This window comes from Denticeps clupeoides, chromosome 15, assembly GCF_900700375.1.
Source record: "Denticeps clupeoides chromosome 15, fDenClu1.1, whole genome shotgun sequence".
In the NCBI taxonomy this organism is placed as follows: domain Eukaryota; kingdom Metazoa; phylum Chordata; class Actinopteri; order Clupeiformes; family Denticipitidae; genus Denticeps; species Denticeps clupeoides.
In genome coordinates, this window is record NC_041721.1 from 11199505 (window position 1) to 11223953 (window position 24449).

The 24449-nt window shown below is 42.2% G+C and overlaps 2 protein-coding genes across 4 annotated transcripts in view; one reads left to right on the forward strand and one right to left on the reverse strand.

The window, feature by feature from the left end:
* eps8a (EGFR pathway substrate 8a, signaling adaptor) overlaps nt 1-9178 on the reverse strand; it is a 45921-nt gene extending 36743 nt beyond the window's left edge. The window contains exon 1 of the mRNA XM_028953765.1: nt 8985-9178. The gene's annotated coding sequence lies outside the window, so the exon portion shown is untranslated. The remainder of the gene's footprint in view (nt 1-8984) is intronic.
* Nucleotides 9179-12268: 3090 nt separating this feature from the next.
* tbk1 (TANK-binding kinase 1) lies at nt 12269-23247 on the forward strand. Of its 3 annotated transcripts, none has more exons than XM_028955260.1 (21): nt 12269-12323; nt 13016-13122; nt 13811-13951; nt 14181-14310; nt 15029-15210; nt 15446-15606; nt 16635-16745; nt 17099-17278; nt 17416-17612; nt 18002-18060; nt 18808-18899; nt 18989-19090; nt 19230-19308; nt 19532-19653; nt 20073-20149; nt 20356-20395; nt 20926-21027; nt 21562-21658; nt 21859-21959; nt 22234-22305; nt 22478-23247. In XM_028955260.1, exons 2-21 carry the CDS (start codon nt 13036-13038, stop codon nt 22527-22529), a joined length of 2184 nt encoding a protein of 727 aa, XP_028811093.1. In that variant the 5' UTR covers nt 12269-12323; nt 13016-13035; the 3' UTR covers nt 22530-23247. The 3 variants fall into 3 exon arrangements, 2 of the variants coding, with proteins under 2 accessions (XP_028811093.1, XP_028811095.1); XM_028955262.1 differs by lacking the exon at nt 12269-12323 and adding an exon at nt 12331-12581; XR_003742586.1 differs by lacking the exons at nt 21859-21959; nt 22234-22305; nt 22478-23247 and having other exon boundaries at nt 20973-21027; nt 21562-21603.
* The last annotated feature ends 1202 nt before the right edge of the window (nt 23248-24449 follow it).

The following is a 24449-nucleotide window of genomic DNA, read 5'->3' on the forward strand; positions in this document are numbered from 1 at the left end:
AGGAACAGATATTTCCAGGCAGTCAGCAGTTGCTGCATTAAGTCCGTTAAGGCTGTTTTAATTAAACCATATCAACTCTTAATCTCCTGCACCCCAAGAAATTACTAAACTGTAGATACACACACACACACACAAACTGTTCACAACACACCAGGGCCTTTAATCATTTTCACTGTGAACACAGCGCGACAGCAGCGTTGGGAAATGTATTTACTCAACATTTATTGCTCACCACAGGCGTGGTGAGGGGAAGAGAATACACCGTATTACAGCATGAGTCGGTCACTTGTCTCAATGAGACGCCATTAGCTCATCCGTCTCACTGGGCCGCTTTTCGTTTCGTTCAGTGACCATTTGGAGGCTTTTCCGGCCCTGTAGAAATCCACCTCTGAGGTTCTAAGTGGTGCCATCTACACTATATCAGAGCCCTTAAATCCCAAATGGTCTGGGGTCAAACAGAAAAGAACAGAGCGCATGGATACAAAACCGGATATAAACGTTCCATAAACATGACCCTTCATGACCTATGAGATCCACTATTATTCATCTGTATAAAGCCATCAGATATGATTTATAGACCTAAACCGTCTGTCTGAATATGATGAATAAAATTGATTTTAAAAACAATAACAGTGATAGCCTGCTATAATCAGATATTATACCTTCTGATTTATTTATGAAAGCAGGTTAAATTGTGGGGTAATTAATAAATAAAGGCCATGTTTAGTCTTTATTTTCATTATTCAAACTGGCAATAATATTAATTGCAATGACTAAATTAAAACATTTTAACCAAAGTACCATTCAGTAAGAACAGAACTGCCCCGCCCTACTAAAGTGTTGTTTGGTTGTAAAATATGAATATGACAATGAAAAAGGCAGTCTGTGAAGCGACAGTGTTTACAGGAAGACTCTTTCTGATTGGTCACCAGTGACACAATGAGCTCTCATAAAAAAGTCATGACTGAAGGTGGAAACAAAGGCTCCTGACCCCGTAACTTCTTGGAATTTGAGAGGAGAATGTAACTTCTAACTTTGGGTTCGTGGTAGGACCATTGTTTTTGCATCAATAGCAAACATAGAGTTAAACTTTACTTGAGGAGATGTGTCACCAGAGTTGCTAAACATGATCACAGCACTTTTCTGTTTAATTATTACAAGAAACAAACGGAAAAACGTCTACTTGAACCGTTCTTATGAACCTATGAAGCTCTAACTGAAAGAAAATATGAGTATATGAGAGCTGCCATAAATGTGACCTTTATATTAAAGTGAAGTACACTGTGCTTAAAAAAGCACAGTTTAAGAGGCAGCATGCTTTAATCTTCTATATTTATGAGAGTTTAGATGAGACCTGAATTAAGCTAAAATTTTCAATTTTATAATTAAAAATTAAATAAATAAAAAAAGGTTTATAATAAATACATCTAAAATACATGAGAGCTTTTTTTTTTATTATTCATGTGACCACTGCACACTAGGCTTCACATTTTGTGCCACCCATGTCAGTAATTACTGTAAGGCAGTTGATCACATACATCACTGTGATCACTGACACATACTGATCTCGATTTCAACTGCTGAAGCCTGTGAAATTTTCCAAATTTTAAAATTAACAAAAGCCCCCTCCCAGTAGATGCGCTGAGATTTAGTATTCTTTACGCACACAGGAAAGGTCAAGGCCAAAAGGCATTAAAATGTGTCGAAGAACATCATACAAAATAAATGAATTGAAACGAGTACCTCACAGCCCTACAGATGCAGACATACAATGAGTTTCAGGAATGACAAAGGCCAATGTCATCAAGTGACAGCATGACATAACATATGCAAACACAGTTCCGTCCTAAACCTCTGAGTATTTCGCGAAACGCACCCAGTGGAACGGCTGCATGAATCGCAGTGATCATGTCCAGCATTGCTGAATGAGGCTTGGCCGTCTCAAATGAGCGAGAACACATCGGCTCTGTTCCCTTTTCCACTTCGCTCAGCCCTAAAGTACAAAGGAAGGTCAAAGCCCGGGTGCCGAATGAAAGAAACCACAACCACTCCCCAAACAAAAATTAAAAAAAGAAGTCCATTTGTGAACACTACCTGGATGCTAACATCCTGATGAACAAAAAGGCATTGTTTTTGAAGTCCGTGGTATGTATTATATGCTACACAAACTGGAAAACTTAATGTAGTTAACGTAAGTGTTAGAAAAAATGGCAAGTAATATTATGACATCCTAAAGGTAGTTTCAAACTGGTGTTACGCGCAAGAATATGTTTGCTAGCGTAAGCATAGCGTCCTCAGGATTTACATAAATAGATAAAAGAAGAACTGTAGTTACCTGAATGTTGAAGAAGAGAAACTAACATGTTTATGAGTAATTTTTTCAATGCTGCACCAAGTTACATTCATCAGATCAAGAAACAAGAACCATAATGGATACAGAGGTTATGACACTCGGATGCCCATGCAGTGTTTCACCAAACCCAAATGAGATTGTCCTCCTGATAATCAAAAAAGGGAGTAAATTAGTCTTTTCAGAACCATCAGTGTTTCTTTTCATAGTAAGGGTGAAGAATGTGCCTGCCATTTAATTTCCAGAGGCTAATTCAATCTGGACTCTCCAGCAGTACACACCAGCCACAGTGTCTCGTATTGGGGACAAAACCAAAAAGAAAATGGTTTCAAATCCAGAGAGACCAAGAAAGGGCAACAGAGGTTTAAGTTAAATGAGTATCACTGAGCCATTAGGCAACTTATATCTATATAACCAGATCACACAGTTTGCTGTATACTATAGTCATTGAGTTATGTGTTTGTGCGGTCTCCTATCCAAAAAAACAAGAATAGAAACAAAAGAGAGGGCTGTGTGGTCGATGGTCACCTGTGGTCAGATCAGTGAGCCTATGAATGGAAAATAATAAGGAGCCCTGTGGTGTGGGAGATGGGAAACCCCTTTCAATGGAACACAAGAGCACTGCCATCACAATCCGGGAGACACGCTGGCTAAGAGTATTACAAATATGCAGGATTAAAAACAGTTTATGACATGTGGTTAAGCGGAGAGATAAAAACCGCTGGTCCTGACGCAACCCATACCAACACAAGTATCTAAGTGCCACATAAGAAGAACCCACAGCGATGCAACATCTTGTCTTCTGGTCTTATCCTGTAACCGTACACCTTTAAAATATAGCCGTTTGTCGGAAGTAAAGAGTTCACATATATTAGGCGCCCTAAGTTTACTTCTCTTGTCAAAGTAATTCTTTGTTGGCCTGGTAAATAATCCCATTCTATCCAGAAGTCAGAGTCAGAAGGGACTTGAAACGTACACATAAAAGATTGGGGGAAAATACACTGGGGCAGTGGTGGCCTAAGGAAGTGGCCCCCTAAATCAGAAGGTTGCCAGTTTGAATCCCGATCTGCCAAGGTGCCACTGAGCATAGCACCGTCCCCACACACTGCTCCCCGGGCGCCTGTCATGGCAGCCCACTGCTCACTAAGGGTGATGGGTTAAATGCAGAGGACAAATTTCACTGTGTGCACCATGTGCTGTGCTGCTGTGTATCACATTCGTATCACTTTCTTTCTTTCACTTTCAGTCAGATGACACACACACATAGTCTCTGGAGGCTACTGAGACCATAACCGAGGCGGTTTTGAAGAATCATATTTGGTTCAAGACCAAAAGATTCTTTTCAAGAAAGAAAATCTGCAAAATGCTACCTAATTAGCCAGGACTTGGCCACTATTTAGTCAAATGAACTTAAAAGTGTTAAAAAGTGTTACATGCAAGCAGACTGCATGCAGTCATTTCTAAATTTGAAGAACGGTAGGGAATTATTCATCTGTTCATCACAGCAGATGGCTCCTTGAACATTTCACTTTGTTTACATTTGTTACATAGTTCTGACCCTCCAGTTTTGTTCCATAATGTGTAAAGAAGAAAGAAAAACTTTTAATTGTAGAGCAACTATTAAAACAAGGAGAAACCAAAAGGAGGCAAATGAACATCTGATATTCGGATCATGAAACCCTGCACTGTTCTCTTTAACCGCTGATGTAAGGAGACCTCAGTTAGTCCCATGACAGCCACCCAGATCTTCTTAGAGATCCGGTTTCAAAATCTCAAGACACCAAGGACATCTACTGCAAATTTAATATGAGATGTGAAAACACAACAGTTTGAATTTGATCTTTGAAACCAAATATCTGAAAAGGGAAAGAAGCATAACTACAAGTGACACTCGGCAATCAACGTTAATTAGCAGATCTCTATTTCAATGAAACACCTCTTCAATGTAATTAAATGACTTCACATTATTTGTTAGTAAAGGCCACTCAGCCCAAAGCCTCTCGATATATTTTTATTTCCCTACGAGATGGCCGGCACTCGGTTGGATCCCGGACTTAATGCTCCCTCACGCCATATGTTCATCTGTTCTTTCAGTAAACTCGGGATTAAGGCTACTTCCCTCCACTTACTAACCGGGTTCTCATTTCTGCTGCCAATTGCATCAATCCCGGTTCATTTGTTAATATAGAGCACCATTGCACACCATCCCAGCTAGCATATGTGCTATTAGAAAGTTTTTTTAAATGCTAAGTTTAGTGCAGGGCAATTTATGACATTTTCTGCATTCTGAGTACAAAAAAATTACAAGTGAAATTAAACATTGCTTCTTGTGTCTAGGGAAGCTACATGGCAATATTGTACATAAGGACAACAAATGACGCACTGCGTATATAAGGCCGAGAATCCACGCCGTGTCCACAAAGCGGTATCATTTTCGGGAGATAATCCTAAAATCGTGGACCATGTTGTAGACAAAGAAAGAAGGGACTGTTCTCAAATCCAGAGGTCACACAGGGTTGTCAACGTCACCTTTCCGCAGTAGACATGCCACCGCGGTTAATGCACCAGCACTTGCGGAGGAAACGTAAATGTCTTTTTTTTGCAAACACAGAAACAGAACCAAAAAGACTGGGAACATCCAAGAATTCCCATGCAGAGGGCCGGGACCTTGGCCAAGCGGCGTTTTCACATGGAATCTCGCCGCCCCCCCATGAGGATGAGTCCAAATACAGCTGTGCGCTCGTGTGGTGGCCGCCGTAAATGTGTCACTGCGTGGAATACCCCAGCCCTGTTATATAACTGTTGTTGTGACTTAAATGCAACTAACAAGTCCAATTCAAAGCTAAATGGGGCACTAGATTCTTCTTCAGACTGCTGGGTATGAAGATGAGTAACATTATCAGTTTTTAGGAGAATATATAATGCAGCGTGTCGGCTGGCGAGATCTCCTTGTAAAGATCGTGCGGTAGGACTGGATAGAAAAGTGGAATGGTTGCATAACTTGGCTCCAAATTTAACCCCCATATCAGGGGACCTCAACTGCACATAACACCAATTACCAAACGGGATCATGGGAGACTTCATCCAGTGGGCTTTCCTGCCTATTAAAAAGTTAACCTTTTACAGTATCGGTAGCTCGTGAGTGGAATTCTGCACAACCAATGCGATAATAACTTGGAAAAACACGTGTTTTAGAGGGTCAAGTGCAAAGCCAAGGTGCCATGTTTCATGCTTATTGTAACTTGTATGACATGCAAATGTTGACCAGTAAATAACGTTAAAAAATGACCTTTAAGAGTAACCTTGATTTTGAATGAACAAAAATCACCTCCTGATTTGACCCTCACGTAAGGAGACTTATTCTGACCTGAATTTCACAGCTTTAGATTGAAGCACTTTATAAAAACTAGAGCACCAACTCTTAGTCAATACTAAAGGATTTAAGGACATTAAAACAGTCTTAAAATCACACCTTAATTTATCAAAATGCATGAATATCTTCAACCAAAATTAAGAGTTAATTTTCAATTAAAAAAGAAGTTTAATTAGCCAGGACTATTTAGTCAAATTGACTTCCACAAGGTTAAATTAAACAATTTATTCATCTGCACTGACTAAAGTTACTTCATTTGAAAAAAAAAAAAAAAAAAAAAGGAAACCACCTTCAAACCAGCAAACTACCATGTGTGCCCCTTCATATAATGGTATGTAGCCATATTTATTTTATCATATAAAATTTTGTATACTTTTAAGCATCAATACACATACTGCTGCATCAGAGGACTTATCTGCAACTCATGGAGTTGTCATGGGCCGAGATTTACCTGGCATTCCTGGCCAGGTTTTCCTGGTGTTCCTGATTACCTTGATTGTTGTCACCTGTGGTTTTGTTATAAATGTTCCTGAATGTTTCGAGTCTGTGTGCAAGAATTGTTCCTATCACCCGGTATGTGTTGTTTATTAAATCTTTCTATTTGAGTCGAGCATCCTCCCCGCCCTCTGCTGCCATGACAGCAGAATGTAGGCTCCTCCATGGGTGACGCAGCACAGCTGGTGAACGTGTTGAAGCGGCCCTTGAAGGTTGTCGACCCCTGACCCCTGGCCAATTTCAGGGTGTCATCTGCCCAGCTGGTAAATCTTTTCAAGGTCTTGTCTCCTTTTTTCCAGGTTTCCTTCCAGCAGCTCCGCTTGCGTCCAATTTAATAATGCGCTGAGTAAGAAACGCTACCAATTCAATTCACAGTCCATGTCTGTCCTGTTAATTTAATTTATTTTTTTTAATATGTACTGCACTTTGGACCACTCCTAGTTGTGTTAACGCTTTATAAATAAATGTTATGGTCAGAGCTGAACTCAAAGATCTGAAACATTTTCTATATACACAAGAAAAAAAAAATTCCTTTCAAATATTGTTCACAAATCTGTCTAAATCTATTCCCTCCCACCTCAAAGGCGTGGCATTTCAAGGTGCTGATTAAACGGCATGAATATTGCTCAGGTGAGCCTTACGCTGCCCCTGATATGCCACTCTGAATTGTGCAGTCTGATCGCACAGCACAATGCCACAGACGTCGCAGCTTTTGTGGGAGCGTGCAATTGGCATGCTGACTGCAGGAACGTCTACCAGAGCTGTTGCGCGTGAAATGAAGGTTCATTCCTCTACCGTAAGTCATCTCCAAAAGGCATCTCAGAGAATTTGGCAATACATCCAACAACCGCAGACCATGTGTAACCACACCAAGCCCTCCACATCCAGCATGTTCACCTCCATGATCGCCTGACACCAGCCCCCCCAGACAGCTGCAGCAACAATCGGTTTGCATAACCAAAGAATTTCTGCACAAACTGTCAGAAACAGTCTCAGGGAAGCTCCACTGCATGCTCATCGTCCTCATGGCGCTCTGGACCTGAGCGCTCTCATTTGATGGCATCTGGCACATTGGCGAGGTCGTTCTGTTCATGGATGAGTCCCGGTTCTCTCTGTTCAGGGCAGTCGAGCGGGTGAGGGGTTCGCGGACACCAACGTTGTGGGCTGAGTGGCCCGTGGTGGTGGTGGTGGGGTTATGGTATGGCCAGGCGTATGTTGTGGACAGTGACCACAGGTGCATTTTATTGACTGCATTTTGAATGCACATTGTTGTGCCACTCATCCACGACCATCACGTCATGTTGCAGCATGACGATGCACGACCCCATGTTGCAAGGATCTGTACACGATCTGTTCTTGCATGGCCACGATACTCATTGAGCATGTTTGGGATGCTCTGGATCGGCGTATACGACAGACAGCAGTTCCTGCTAATATTCAGCAAATTCGCACAGCTATTGAAGAGGAGTGGACCAACATTCCACAGGTCACACACCTTGATATGCCACGCCTGTGAGGTGAGATGGATCATCTCTGCAAAGGGGAAGTGCTCACTAACATATTTAGACAGACCTGTGAACAATATTTGAGAGTACTGTTTTTTGTTTTTATGTATCTAGAAAATTCAGACCTACAAATGTAGATCAAACAAAAGTGCTGCATTTACATTTCTGTTCATAACATAAAACATAGAAGACAAGTGCATTTTTAAACATTTTAGCTTGCTCATTCATCCACATCTGGGTAGCTCCAGGCTGAAAAAGTCATAGTCCATGTTTGTGTACCGTAAAAGGTGTTGGCCGTGCATTTTTGGGTAATATCACGGAGTGTTTTGGTAAACTCAGAAATTCCCCGATGAGCCTCACGCCGTCAACGTGTACAATGCACACAGATCACGAGGACACACTCAGACTCTCACCAGCTCACACTTGTTTCTCAAGTGTCGAACATTGCTCAACGCTCAGGAGAATTTTGTCCATGACAACAACCCCCCTACACACACGAAAAAAGGAAAAACCACTGGGTAAAAAAGAACCCACAGAGATAAATCCTCAGACCACGGGCATGCAAAGCATTTGGGGCTGAAAAACACACACACCTATTCAAGACATCACCCACTAACATTGGAGATGTTAGTGGGTGGGTCCCTCAAACGCATGCATTTCTCCCCTGGTTCCACGCAGCACTGCATACACATGTGCCAGCGGGCTTGCGTTCGGAAAACGACCTCCCACTTCCACGCAGAATTTCCCGCTGACCAAATGGCACCTGACTGCATGGTGGGGGGAGATGTTTGTGACCAACAAGTCAAGCCCACGGAGCCTCGGGTATTTTTTTTTTTTTTTTGCAAGCGAAAAACGACAGGGGCGTCATTTCCCACGGATCGTGCCGCGAAACGAAGAGAGGAGGGAAACAAATGAGTGCGGAGCTTCCAAAAGATCCCTAAAACAAAGGGCTGCAGTATCATCATCATCATCATCATCACCACCAGTCTAAACCTGGCCGATTCGTTTCGTTTAAAAAAAATCTAATAAAATAAATAAAAACACGCATGGCTAATCCACGACTGAAGCGACTTCCGTCGGCGTGGACGCGGTCCCGGGTGCAGGTGCCCGGTCCCCGGGAGCAGGTGCGCGCGCGTCGTAATTTATCGTCCCCGTTATCGCGTACTTTAAGTTGCGTGGATTCCACGTGGGCTTCGCTCACGTCCCGCGCGGAGAGAGATCCGCGGGAGGGGAGAGGCAGAACCGAGCGGAAAGTCCTTACCTGCTTCTCCGCGGTTACCGCATGGCACCAGTCGGTTCGCTCAGTTAAAACATCGGATCGTATCGAAATTAAAATAAAGAGAGAGAGAGAGAGAGAGAGAGTGGGAGCCCGAGTGGCCGTGCCGGAAAGTTTGGGACGGTCGGACGGAGCGCGGCTCGCCCTCGCCTGGCTCCCCGGATACTGAGCCGCCGCGGATTCTGTTACCTTCTCCCCGCCCCGCGGCGCGGCGACAGGAAGGCCATCATCGCCCTCTACCGCATTCAGGCCCGGCTCACCTGCCCTCTCGCCTTTTCAACCCAACGCTAGAACTGCTAGAAATTCATAGATCGTGTTAACGTACATGTACAGATGTTTGCAATCGGTCATTCATAAGATGTAATGAAGGCACAACCCTTGAAAGTGAAGTGAGTGCCATTGTGAAACGCTGCAGCACAGCACACGGTGACACGACAAAATGTGTCCTCTGTTTTCAACCATCACCCTTGGTGAGCAGTGGGCGGCCGTGACATGCGCCTGGGGAGCAGTGTGTGGGGACGGTGCATTGCTCAGTGGCACCTCGACTTGCCTTTTTTTTATAGTTAATACATTTTTTCTCGAGTGAGATGCATATCCGGTCGATAAAGACGAATAAAAGTTGTGTGCGGGCTTCGTGAGGTCAGGCCTCGTCCTGCAGGCTCGCCTTGATACCACTTGACGTGTGAAAATCCCATCAGCAGCATCGCACCTAAACCAGGTGACAAACAGCCGGCCACACTGATGAGAGGGTTCAGTCGCCAAGACAGAGATCAACACCAAGTGTTCTTGTCATCCTATCTACCCCACTGTTCAAAGATTTACGTTCATTTAGAAATTAACTTAAAAAAAAAAAAAAACATGCCATGGGTTTGTAATCAGTAGTTACAGGGACACTGAGGGTATAAGTGTCTTGGCCTTCTGGTTTAGAGGTGTGCTGCTGTGAAGGTTCATTGCTTCTTTAATCAATGCAACTGTTTTCACCAGCAATGTGACCTCACACCTCCACGCCTTGCATGCCCTTCCCATGCTGGCATGGGTGTTCTCCGGTTTCTCCGGTCTGCACTAGGTGGATTGGCGACGCTAGGTTGACCATAGGTGTGAGTGTGTGAGCAGCCGCAACCCTGAGAAACGGGAACAAGCAGTTGAGTGTGAGTGCTTTCAGCTGTACTAAAATTCTTTAAAAGCATTATCGAATGACGAATTAAGCTTTTAAAATGACATACTCGTGTCAACGATCAATACTAATTGTTGCTGATAAATTTCCTCTCTACATACAGTACAGGCCAAAAGTTTGGACACACCATCTCATTCAATGTGTATTCTTTATTTTCATGACCATTTACGTTGGTAGATTCTCACTGAAGGCCTCAAAACTATGAATGAACACATGTGGAGTTATGTAGTTAACAAAAAAAGGTGAAATAACTGAAAACATGTTTTATATTCTAGTCTCTTCAAAATAGCCGCCCTTTGCTCTGATGGGACGTCACAGAGCCATGACATTTCTGTGCCTAACGGCATTGCAACAGTTGCCGGCCCTCCTCCGAGCCAAACGTGTGAGGTGGCGGCCGTCGGGACCGCCTACTCTCTTTGTCTTCCACAGACGGGAGGCACCGGGGGCGTGATGTCAGAAACAACAGGTTCTGATTGGTCTGTGACAGCTTCCTGTAGGTCAGGTGTATAAAGATCTGTTCACATGTGGGGAAGGGTCTTCTTCTTTCTTTCTCAGCTTTTTTCCATCTGAAGCCTTCCGGATTCTGAGTCTTTTCTCTCCTCCCATTTTTCTCCTGGATCAGGTGATGTCTCTGAAACTTGGTTTAGGCTGTGCTGTCCTTTTCTATCTTTTCTCCTGTCTTTCATTTTGGTTTTCTCTGTAACATTGGTACCTTTTTACATACAATATTCACATGTAACTGCAATAATAATTTACTGGTGTTAATAAATTAGACACTGTTCATTTTTTAACCTTTACTGTGCCATGCCTCTTTCTGCCAGGTAACATCAAGTTGGAGTGGTTTGAATACAGTGCTTTTGTAGAGAGAGAGGTTTTTTTTTTTTACACTGCTTTGCACACTCTTGGCATTCTCTTGATGAGCTTCAAGAGGTCGTCACCTGAAATGCTTTTCCAACAGTCTTGAAGGAGTTCCCAGAGGTGTTTAGCACTTGTTGGCCCCTTTGCCTTTACTCTGTGGTCCAGCTCACCCCAAAACATCTCGATTGGGTTCAGGTCCGGTGACTGTCCACTTTTGTTAAGTACATAACTCCACATGTGTTAATTCATAGTTTTGATGCCTTCAGTGAGCATCTACCAGTGGTGGGGCAGTGGTGGCCTAGCGGTTAAGGAAGCGGCCCCGTAATCAGAAGGTTGCCGGTTCGAATCCCGATCCGCCAAGGTACCACTGAGGTGCCACTGAGCAAAGCACCGTCCCCACACACTGCTCCCCGGCGCCGGTCATGGCTGCCCACTGCTCACTCAGGGTGATGGGTTAAATGCAGAGGACAAATTTCACTGTGTGCACCGTGTGCTGTGCTGCTGTGTATCACATGTGACAATCACTTCACTTTACTTTACTTTACCAATATAAGTGGTCATATATAAAAAATAAAGAAAGCACATTGAATGAGAAGGTGTGTCCAAACTTTTGGCCTGTACTGTATATGTACATATTTCATCATTAAAAGACAATTCCAGCTAGTAGACACTCACAACATGGACACAACATATAATCAATTACAGCCACTAGGGGTCAGCGCAGCATTTACAGTTTGAGAAACAATTTCTGACAATTTCTTTTCTGTTTATAGGTACATTCACATAATGATTGGTTGCTTTTTTTTATCAGTTTTATGTTCATTATGATATACTGCACACTGTATGGCTTCAGTCCTGAATTATAGTACATTTCTTCATTCAGCTTTTTCATGGTCGGACCTTTATCCCTGGATTATGTATTTAAATCATCAAGCTCCGTCAGTCAACATTTTGTGCAACGCTGTCAGATACAGGTGCCTAAAACATCCAGTTTACGAAACCACTGCATGCAATTACAGCGAACAAAGCACAGAGCGTATTTTCAGGGGAAACGATTCCTTCGTCTAACACGACAACATGTAATTTTGTATCGTAATTACCTGAATAGTGACTGACAAGTCGGGCGAAAACAATGAATACACGTCGTGCACGTTTATTACAGCACTTACGGTAACGAACAGGGCGCTGTGGCCCCGCCCCCCGTGGAAGCGCGGCCGCGATTGACTGTCCGCGGCCGCGTGACCGCGTGACGTCAAGACCGAAAACGGAAGAAACCTGCGTTGTTTTCGGGGGTGAGAAAATAAACCAAATTATTCGCTCCTCCGCGGGGATCGGCAGCCTCGGCAGCGGCGCTTCGGTTGGCGTCGTTCGTTCGTTCGTGCGTGCTGGTCGGACGGCGGTGCCGTCGTTGTTCACGTCGCTTGTTTCCGCCGAGTGGCGCGTTTCTCGACCGTGTAAACCTCCGTGCCCCGCGAGGAACTTGCTCGAAACTCTTTCATTTTTTTACGTTCCCTCCCGACGCCAGCAATGTCCTTATTTTACCGAAGCCTGTAAGTGTTGTGCTGAGTGAGTGGGTTTCCGGGAGGGGGGGGGGTTTATTCCCGTTTTATTGGCATTACGTCTCGTTTCCTCCCCCTCGTTTTTCCGCTTTTTGTTTTAAAAGCTCGCTTCGCGTTATTTCGGGTGTTTTCGGGGGCTCTGGGTGTCGCGCCAGCCTTTTCGTGGAAATTCCCTCCGCTCTTACGTCACCCCGAGACCTGTTTAATAAGTGGCTTTAAGTGAAAGTCTATCTAACTGGCTTTAAAAAGGGAGGAGACAGTCTGTCTATAGCCCCCCAGAAACTCTGTGTATTTTAAAACTATGCAACTGTGTTCGTTAGTGACAGACCCCGATGTTTATGTTTGTGCACCCCACACAGAATATTATGTTTTGCCGCAACATCATGCAAGAGCTGTGAGTTCTTATGTTTTGTTTTTTTTTGCAGACTGTGCATTTGAAGCCATCATGCAGAGCACAGCGAACTACCTGTGGCTCATGTCGGACCTGCTCGGACAGGGCGCCACGGCCAACGTGTACCGCGGAAGGCATAAGGTGACGAGACTCCTCCTCCATCTGACCGGAAGGAGCGGCCGGTCATTACTGTACTGCAAACTATGCCATGTGGCGATGGCTTGGCCCGCATTCTGCTTAAGTAAACCGAAACTGCTTCTCTTGCCATTAAGGATCATTTGTGTGCTTGCTCAATATTTTCTCATCAATATTCCATGAACCCCATGTAGTGCCTTGTATATCTATTACAGTAAGTAGCACTTATGAATCAAGTAGGAAGTCAGGAAGTTAAGCAACAATGGAACTGCAACAACAAGCTTTTCTCACAAGCTGGAGACCCGCTTGTTTTGATGGCTTGTGCACCTTGAAATTTCGCTATTGCAAAAGTATTGCAAAAACTCTGCAGCAGGCCTTTAGACTGTACTCAGCCGATAGCTGCAGTTGTGGGACACCACAGCCGGCATGTGACCCGACATTTCGCCCCCGAACTTTTTTTTTTTTTTAACAGCCGGGGGATTTCCCGCTTTGCCCTGCAGTGTTCGTTTGCAGGGCGGGCAAGTCGAGAAGCGCTCTCCTGCGTCTCCGTTCTTGGGTTTATCTGTCGTCATGTTTTTCAAGTCCGAAGCAGAATTTGTTACAGTTCTTTGCAACTTGATTTTACTCCGCAGCAGCACACAGAACAGTTGACATTTACGTGGGCTACACTCCTTATTCCTCTATTCCTCTGCAGAAAACCGGCGACCTCTATGCTGTCAAAGTCTTCAACAACCTCAGCTTCCTGCGTCCCCTGGATGTGCAAATGAGGGAGTTTGAGGTGCTGAAGAAGCTGAACCACAAGAACATAGTTAAGCTGTTTGCTGTGGAGGAGGAGGTAGGAATCGCGTGTTTATGGGCCCGCGGCACATGCAAGTACCGCGCAGAACGCTTCCTCCAATCCATTTTTAAAAATTCTTTGGTTGTGTTGATGACAGCTGCTGCTATGAAGATGCTATTATTTAATACGAACCTTTAATGCAGGTCGCAACTTTAGTGACTTTCAGTTTTTTTTTTTATATTTTCTTTTTATACAAACACTGACTTCTGTTTCTTTTTTTTTTCAGTCAGGCTCACGTCATAAGGTCCTGGTGATGGAGTACTGCCCATGTGGCAGCCTCTACACTGTGCTGGAGGAGTCCTCCAATGCCTATGGCCTTCCAGAAGATGAGTTTCTCATTGTTCTCCAGGATGTTGGTATGAGAACACCGCGTCACCCTTAACCACATACAAAGCGGTGTAAGTTTACCTTGAGCCCACTCTTCCAGGAACGGGGAAGAGCTCTAAACTGCCGCTTCTATCTGGTCTCATCAGACCTATGCGGCTCTTCAAGTCTCCCCGAGGATCTTGAGTTTCATTTTTAACTGAGTCAGTCAGTCAGTTTCATTTCTGCCCAGAGCCAGACTGCAGCTGGTATCGTGTAGAAATGCTGCAGTCGGTGAAAAACTGAACTCCTTGTGAACTCCACACGTCACTTCCTGGCGAATGAGTCATATTGTGCTGAAGGAAGGATGGTCTTCCATGTTTTGTTTTATTTGACTTGCTGTCACTATCACTTGGTAAAATATCACTTCCATTTTCTGAGTAGATTCCGTTACATTCACAAATAATGGGGATGTTTATAGAAATTTTTGTTAATCTATTAATATGGTTTATACATGTCTTCACTTTCTGCATTTTATAAATAAAATCTTGAGGAATTATCATATATAGAAAACACCATCATGTATACACATTTAATTTATGATGTTTAAACCTTATTGTGGTATTAAGCAAGTAAACAGTTCATTAAAAATCAATATTGTGCTTTGAGAATTGATATACTAATGCACAATAAAATGTACTGATATCTAGTGAGTGATGTTTGAACCTGGGTCACGGCAGCGGGTTTGAAACTTCTCGGCTGTGCTTTCAGTGGCGGGAATGAACCACTTGCGGGAATACGGCATCGTCCACCGCGACATAAAGCCCGGGAACATCATGCGTGTTATCGGAGAGGACGGCCGCTCCGTCTACAAGCTGACAGATTTCGGAGCGGCCAGGGAGCTGGAGGACGATGAGCAGTTTGTGTCCCTCTATGGCACAGAGGAGTATTTGGTGGGTATTTTCCACATCTGTTATGTACATTTTAATAATTTCATTTATACTTTAAGTTATTAATTGGCCTTGATAGTTAGGCTGTATGTGTTTCATTGCAGGGAATTTAGTGTATGAACAAGATTTTCCAGAAAGTGACCCCAGTGCTTCACCACTGTGTAATCGTTTAGTTCCCTATGTGCATTCTACTTAAGGTAAATTAACTGTTTTTTTGTTTTTTTTTTTTTCCTTCCAGCACCCAGATATGTATGAGAGAGCAGTGCTCAGGAAGGACCATCAGAAGAAATACGGAGCAACAGTGGATCTGTGGAGCATTGGCGTCACTTTCTACCACGCAGCCACCGGCAGCCTGCCATTCAGGCCCTATGAAGGCCCTCGGAGGAACAAGGAAGTCATGTAATAATGCGGCTTTTTTTAAACAATGGGATAGGGGCGGGGATTATACTGTCTGCCATGCAGACAATAAAAAATGGCTGGCCTTTATGGACGTGGCATTTTTTTTTTTTACTTGTAGCAGCTTGTGTGTGTGTGTGTGTGTGTGTGTGAAAGCATTCAGACCTTGAAAATCAGGCTGGATAAGTCTAAAATATTTTGTTGAATGACATGGATAACTGAGATAATGAAAATGCTTTATGTACAATACCAGTCAACTTTGGAAGTACCTACTCTAGCAGTTATGCAGACTAAGACGGAGGCCATTTTGAAGAGTTAAATGCAAGAAATATAATTTTGTAGCAAGACTTTTTTTCAGAGTCTCCTCTTTTTACCTTCATGGCTGCTTTGTTCATTATATTCATAATCAAAAGCCGCTTCATGAGATGCTCATTAACATGAGTGAATGATAAGAATAACCAGCATAAACCTTCAGGACTGTTGGAAACCATCCCTGTTGTCTAAGTTAATGTGGAGAGAAGCCAAGAGTGTGAAATGCTGCCATCACAGCAAAAGCGCCCTGATTTGGAGAGACTCAAATGTTCAACTTTTTGCCTTGTTTGGTATTTTTGTTTGTTTGTTACATAATCTCAGATATATTATTACATAGTCCCATGTGTTCAGTTTGTTCAATAGTGGCCTGGGCAGTGGTGGCCTAGAGGTTAAGGAAGCGGCCCCGCAATCAGAAGGTTGCTGGTTCAAGTCCTGATCTGCTGAGGTGCCACTGAGCAAAGCACCGTCCCCACACACTGCTCCCTGGGCTCCTGTCATGGCTGCCCACTACTTACCAAGGGTGATGGTTAAAACCAGAGGACACATTTTGTTGTCACCGTGTGCTGTGCTGCAGTGTTTCACAATGACAATCACATCACTCTTCACTACAATGTAAAAATGTAAAGACCCAGAAATGAGTAGGTGCAACCAAACTTATAGTGTGTGTGTATATAGTCTCTCTGGTGAGCAGAACCTGTGCTGATGTGTTTTTCTCTCAGGTATAAAATCATTACAGAGAAGCCATTAGGCGCCATCTCTGGACACCAGAAGTCTGAAAATGGAAAGATTGAGTGGAGCACAGAGATGCCCATTTCCTGCAGCCTTTCAAAGTAAGCCAACATCTTTTTTGCATCCGTTAGGGTTGTCAATGAAAAAAAGGAAGTAGTTATTCTTATAAATTCTAAGGAGTAAAGTTGCTAAATTCCATATTTAAAACAGACAAATGTGAGAAGTCAGATGGGGAATAATGTATAATATATTATATATAATAATATATATGTATAATATAATACCAGAGATGATCTGGTATTTAATTACTGTACTATGATTAATTAAAGTTAACACATTTTTTGAAAGCCCTTGTAATATCAGGGTTTGCCACTGATTAGATTTAATGGCCATTAATGATCTTTTCCCAGACCAGTAGAAAAAAAATTGATCACTTTTGCCAATTACACTTTAGGGGACTGCAGAGCCTGTTGACCCCAGTGCTGGCCAACATCCTAGAGGCTGACCAGGAGAAATGCTGGGGATTTGACCAGTTCTTTGCGGAGACCAGTGACATTTTGCACCGCATTGTGGTCTACATCTTCAGTTTACAGCAGGCCACCCTGCATCATGTCTATATACACAAATACAACACGTAAGTACTTGTGTACTTGTCGTCTGTCTGGTCACTTATCATTACTCAGGTCATGTCTTTATTTCAGAATAAAAATAAGATTTGACTTTCCAAATTGCATTTTGTTCATTGATTTATTTTTTTACCCTCCCACACAGAGCCACACTTTTCCAGGAACTCCTCTTCCGACGGACCAACATCAGCCCACCCAACCAAGAGCTAATGTATGAAGGGAGACGCCTCATCCTTGACCCCAATCGACAGGCTCAGACCTTCCCACGTACCTCAAGAGAGAACCCGATCATGCTGGTCAGCCGGGAGTCAGTCAGCACCGTTGGCCTCATCTTTGAAGACCGTGAGTTCCCCACTAGCTAAATTAATGCATTTTTTGGTGCTGTTCTGATGTCAGAAACAGTGATTCCAATGATACGATTAAAGTGCCGAATTGTTCCCCTGCACTACATCTACTCCCCCCTCAGTCTGCTGCAATCATATGTGTTGGGGTGTACTAACATATTATTGGGTCAAAAGAAAAGTTAAATAATAATTACTAATGTAGATCATGAACAAACACCACAATACTGTTAAGCATTTGAATGGCATTACTGTATAGGCAAATGTCCTCTCAAGGCTTTTGTAGGATGAATGTTTAATCTTGTGATACATTTTAAATATATAGATGAATAAATAAACAATGCTTGTGTCTCATACATACATTTAACTTCTCTGCCTATATTTCAACAGCAAGCCCTCCCAAAGTCCAACCTCGGTACGACCTTGATCTAGATGCCAGCTACGCTAAGGTGAAACTAACATGAGAAATGATAAAATTAGACTTTTACTTTGTTTTGTTTTGTTTGTTTTTTTTATCTACAAGCAAGCATGAAATAGCCCAGCGTCCCTTTTTTCATTCCACAGTGGGATTAAATATGATAATGGAATTAATTGTGCCTGCTCTATAACCTGTACAAGTAGAGACTGAGTCACCCTCTACTTGAAGCACTTGAAGATTCAGCTTTGATTTGGCACAAAGCACACTTGATATGAAAAAGAGATCAGAGAGCACCAGGCATTAGGCAAACAAGCTTATCTTACCTCAACAGGCAATCAGCTGATATATTCATTATGCCAATTAATCAGAAAAGTGCCAAGATTTGATTACATGTCCATTTGAATGCACAGTGCTTTCAGAATGGTGTTGTAGTAGCAGTTAATACAAATGACTGTATTTTAGTTTCTTAAAGTAAAGTAAGTCTCTTAATTTATGTATTTTATTAATGTAATACTTTCTGTTTTTTGTACATTTGTATATTCATATCACTTATTGTAGCATTAATTATTGCTGCTTGCCTAATATCCCTGCTATGAATGCGATTTGATTAAGAGTCTGTCAGGGGTGCTGCCAAATGCATCCATTTACCCTAAATGGACGTGGTATATTTAGTTAAAGTGATTATTTGCTCAGTGAGTATTTAAATTTGCAAAATGAACTATTTGGTGTTAAGCATACAACTTAATTTTGAATTTGTTTTTTGTTTGTTTTTTTTAAGACATTTGCAGGAGATGTTGGCCATTTATGGAAAACTTCAGAATCCCTTCTCTTATACCAGGACCTGGTCAGAAAAGGAGTTCGGGGCATTATGTAACTACACGTGTTCATAAGCCTAGACACACACACATTTGAGCAAATCTCTGTCTGAATTTGATTTGTGGTTGCTTTGTTTTCACCAGCGAACTCATAAAGGAGGATTTTAATGAGACGGCCCACAAAAAGGCTGAAGTGTTCCACATGTGCAACTACTGCAGCCAGACGCTGGAGAAAGCGGAGCAGCTGTGGGTGACCGTGTGAATATTCATTATGCCCTCAGCATCGTGAATAGGCAACCGGCCCAGGGCCGTGAGGTCTAACGAATCCGTTTTGTCAGCTAGAAATGCAGCATATTCACTACTCATGCTTCTCTCCCAATTGCAGCTGTGAGGTACTGATGCAGACGAACATGCTAACATCAGAGTATGACGAGATCTCAGATATGAGAAAGAAAGTAATGCGGGTAAGTGTGTCCTCTGTCCTGCCCTAATGTGAATGAGTCAAAAAGGGTTGACATGATATGAATATTTATGTTAACTTAGACTTTAACTTAGAGACCTTATGGGAAATTTACAGCAGGGTCAAATACACTGGAAAAATAACAATTGTTTTTGGAAGTAATTGGGCTGAAATAAGCACAACCTGCTCATTGGATTGGTGTGTGTCTGTGTGTGTGATTTCCTCAGCTCATGAATTCTCTAGGCTCAATGGATCAGACGATGCAGGACATTAAAAACAAGTTCATATCAGGGGGCATGTTGACAGATGCGTGGACACAGCAAGTGGGAACACACCATGAAGACAGGAAGTGAGTGTTTGTCTGTGTGTGCTGCTCTTGGCAACACATAAAACAAAAAGGACTCAAAGAATTTTTCATTATTCAATTATTTCAATTATTCATTTTTTTTTTTATTAATTTGAGTTGTTCTATTGCATTATAATAATTGCATATTTTGTTAATGTGAAAAATGTGTAAGTCTTTTATAATGGTGTAGTTTGCATTGATCAGTTTCAGTGATCATGCAAACATTTTAAGTCATTAGAGAATAAACTGCAATTAAATTAATCTGACATTAAATATTAATAATTTGTAAATGAGTCCCTGTCTCAGCCAATCAAACTTGAATTGGCCAGTTACTATGTTTTGTGTTTGTGTGTATAAATTGTTGATTTTTATCATTATCATAATTTTGAACTATGAACGTATGTTTTTGTGGTTGCTTATAGTGTGGAGAAGATCAAAGTGCTGCTGGATGCCATTACTGCCATCTACCAGCAGTTTAAGAAAGACAAGGCAGAGCGACGTGAGTTTATGAAAATCTGCTAATTTGTGTCCTCTGTTACTGGTTCAATAAAAATTGTACTGCGGCCAAATTATTTTCCATGCCATTACGTGGTGATGTATCTAAAGGCAAGGAATTTAGTTTCATGACTGTTTGAAGAGTTATGCAACAACAAGATATATTACTATAATGCAAATTTTCAACTAATTTTCCCTCCTTGTTTCCAGGACTACCTTACAATGAAGAGCAGATCCACAAATTTGACAAGTAAGCACCGCACTGAGCGTTTATTACCAAATGTCTAACTACACAGTATACAGTGTTTTACATAAGACTTAGCTGAACATTAATTTGGCAAATATAGGCAAGTGCAACCTTTCTTTAGAATATTTTTGGTGATTTAGAAATGTAAAATAAAAAAGCATCAGCCGACATTTGTTCCATGCTCAAAGAGTTTTTTTTTTTTTTTTTTTTTTTTTTTTTTTTTTTTCTTCTCAGCATTCAGGCCAACATTGCTGTATTATTATTAATAAATTTGGCTCTTTAGTGGTATGAAGTCACTGCTTTATGGTGTTCTCAGAGGCGTCTACCAAAAACCTGTCTTCAGAAACACTCAGGCAGTCATAAGCAGTGTGACCAACCAATAATTCTAAGCATTTATAACCCACTTTATAAATAAAAAATAAAAAAATGCTTCACGGCAAATATAAAATGCTTCACAGCACGTAGTACTGCATAGACATTATGTGCATGTTGAATAAGTGTTAATGTTACTGTGTCATGTCCTATACCACCAGACAGAAGTTGGTGCTGCACGCCTCTAAAGCGCGTGCCTTGTTTACAGATGAGTGTGCCATGAAGTATCGTCTGTTCATCTCCAAGAGTGAGGAGTGGATGAGGTAAAGCCAGCAGGACTGCCTTCATACACTCACCTACATACAGATATACAAAGCACGCTCATTTGTTGACAGTGACCGCAAAGGTCAACTAAGTTTGTAATTGTTTCCAAGTCAGTACCTTTGCACATCAATTATGAATTGCACACGGGACAGCATCTCTGACAGATGTTACGTCCGTTTCTAACATGGAGAATTTTCACTGGGGAGATATACTAACACCGGCTCAACTGGACTACTCCAGCGTTGCCTGGTAACCGTGCCTCAGAAGAGGCTCAGGCACTCGTGGTGAATTTTTATGAGTGGGTTGTCGGGCAGATATCTGTAGAGGATGTCTCTCCCGCAGTTCATGTTTCTCAAACATGTGCGTGGAGGGAGAAATGTGATCAGGCATGAATGGAGCCTTATAAGAATTATAATGGCCTAATAATCAGATCAATGCATTCTCCACACATCGTTTGTTGGAGTGCCATGCTGTGTGTTAATATGTAACTGGACCTTATGATGATCTTTTTTTGTTTTGTTTTTATTGAACAGGAAGGTGCACCTTGTGAGGAAACAGCTCTTTTCCCTCAGCAGCCAGTTTGTCAACATGGATCAGGAAGTGACCATGGTCATGCAACGTGTCAACAAGGTGCCTTAAAAAAAGTTACCTTTCAGTTACCACAATACACTATAATACAATAGTGTATATGATAGTATAATGCTATATATAATATATTTATAACAATTTCAATATTTATTTATATTGTTATGCTATTTGTGTGTGTGTGTGCTTGCGTGTGTGCGCGTGCGCGTGCGCGTGTGTGTGTGTGTGTGTGTGTGTGTGTGTAGCTTCAGGAACAGTTACCACAAAAGATCATGCCTTTGACCTCTGGTGGGATCAAGCCACAAGCATACCTCAGTCAGAGCACATTAGTAGAGATGACTCTCGGGTGAGTTCCCACAGTGCTTCTAGATTTTGTAAATTGTAGTGTACAGCTTAATAAACTTGTTATCTGAGAATTCCTTTTTATTTAGCTCCTTTTAAAAAGAAACCGCCTGAGACTGTACCAGATTGTTATTTTCCTAATGATTTGCTTTTTGGTTATCAATCTTGTAAATGACCAGATGGGTGTTTGCATTTTTGTCAGGATCCAACAAGTCCTGTAGCTGCTGAGCTATATCTGTTGTCTTCACCTACTAAACTGAAGCATTTCTTCATATCAGGATGAAGAAATTGAAGGAGGAGATGGAAGGAGTGGTGAAGGAGTTGGCAGAGAACAACCACTTTCTGGAGAGGTCATTTGGATGAATGTTTGGCAGCAAAATATAATCATTTAAAAACAAATAAGAAATTGGGTCACAGTAAAATGTTGCTATCGCAAATGTTAGCAGTTTTTTCAACCGTAATTCATATTTTGGAGCCGCTGTCTTGTTTTTAAATAAACATTTCTGTCCATTTTCTCAACAGATTTGGCACGTTGACACTGGATGGAGGATTGCGAAACGTAGACCGGATCTGAAGGAACAAAAATTTAAATAAATTAATTTGTCTTTACAACTATACTCCCTGGAAGCCAGGACTCTTGTGTCCACTGTAAAGCACTCTTGGAAATACTCTTGTGTACATAATATAATGTTGTAAATAGTAATAACTGACTTGCAGAGTGCTTGTTGTTTTATTTTGTATCTAATGACCTTGTGCAAGGCTCCTGTCTTGTCAAATTAAGGGCAGCCTTCCTCAATCTATAGCAGTTTAATTTTGTAGTACCTCATCACTTTTGTTTTTTAATCGCCGTTTTCTATTCTTGTTTTATTAGCAGAACCTTCATTTACATTCTCAGTCTGGCTCACTCATTTTATTCATGTCCATTCTGTCTGCCTGTTTTGGACAATGTACTGGAAATGTGTGCTGGTTTTTGAAGGTCACTTTTCTCTCATTGAAGAGGTTCAATGTCCACTGTTCAGTCGCTCTGTAATCTCTGCATCCGGAATTGTATTTTTTTTTTTTTTTGTTCAAGAGACCTGAGTTGATTTGATAAATTGTGTAAGACTACTGGAGCATTGATGGCAGCATGGGTGTTTTTGTGAAGTCTATATTTTCTCCATTTCAAATAAGGTGACCAAGGCAGATTTGATCCAAAATCATATCTGTAAAAGCAAATCAGCAAGAACACATAAAGGGGAAAAAACACATTTGGTGAAAAACTTTTAACTATTAAATATATGTTTAATGCAAAATCTATTATTTTTATGTCATCATTTGCTGAACTGGCTTTGAAGGCACCGTGTCTGGAAACCAGTTAACCACTGTTGTGTTGATGGAAGTGTTGAAAGATTATAGCCAGACGGGCACTTTCTCTGTGTGGCTTTCCCAGACCTGTGGTTGAATGAGTCAGTCAGACGTGGATATCAGGCCTGGCGCTAAGCACAGATTTAGCCATTTTAAATGCTGCCAACATCACACACGGCCAGCACCGACTGCTTCTCATGTCCACTTCATAATCGAGCAGACAGCCACTAAAAAAAACTATAGAAATTAAGAGATGAGGTGGATGGACCCTGAAGAACAGGATTCTGGGTATGTGTGGGAAAAGTCCTTGTTTGTTGGGATGACATGGGAGTCTGAGAGACGGTGCTTGCCTCTTTTTCAATCCTGGTCATAGTAGGCTTGTGGGTAAGACACTCGCCAATGAACTAGAAGATCACAAAGTCATAGGTTTAAACCCCACTTACTACCATTGTGTCCCTGAACAAGACACTTAACCCTGAGTGTCCCCAGGGGGACCGTCCCTGTAAATATCCTTGGGATATGGGCATCTGAGGTTGTCGCATGTAATGCAAACATCCGCCCCATGTCTCACTCGCCTGTTGTCCCCACCAATGTTGTAATCATCTCCCCTCTCTACATAATTTTTGGTTCGCCCTAATTCAGAAGACACACCCCCTGCAACACATCCACTGACAGCCATGAGGTTGTCATGGCAACATATTACAAAAGCACCCTGAGAGGGATTATGATCCGTTTTGTGTTGGATTGGAACGTACATCTCACATCTCAGACGTCACCCGTCTGGCCTGAACATAACGTGGCAGCAGGTCTGTCTGTCTGGATATACGTACGACCCCTGAATGGCCCTTTTAGGCCACTGCCAAAATCGATGATAATGTTATACTGCGATACTGCGCACTGCTGCGCACTAGGTGGAGCTGGAGAGTTGATGTGTGTGATTGGGAAGCCGAGGAAGACTCGGATGTACTCAGATGCGGCGTTCCTCAGAGCTGCTGTGGGGATTAACCGGTTATTAACCGGCTTGGCAGATAGTATTTACTCTACATCCTCATAGTGTGGATGGCAGTCGGTGGCCGTCTTCATCTATTTTCAGGAGATTTGACATTAAATAACCTTCCAATGCACAAAAGAGGTTATGTGGACTAAAATA

Excerpts from the sequence above, each read along its gene's own strand:
- tbk1 (XM_028955260.1), top strand. The coding sequence starts at position 13,036 with ATGCAGAGCACAGCGAACTACCTGTGGCTCATGTCGGACCTGCTCGGA. Across the intron at positions 17,279-17,415 it reads TATATACACAAATACAACAC|AGCCACACTTTTCCAGGAAC; the intron begins GTAAGTACTTGT and ends CCTCCCACACAG. Across the intron at positions 19,309-19,531 it reads TGAGAAAGAAAGTAATGCGG|CTCATGAATTCTCTAGGCTC; the intron begins GTAAGTGTGTCC and ends TGATTTCCTCAG.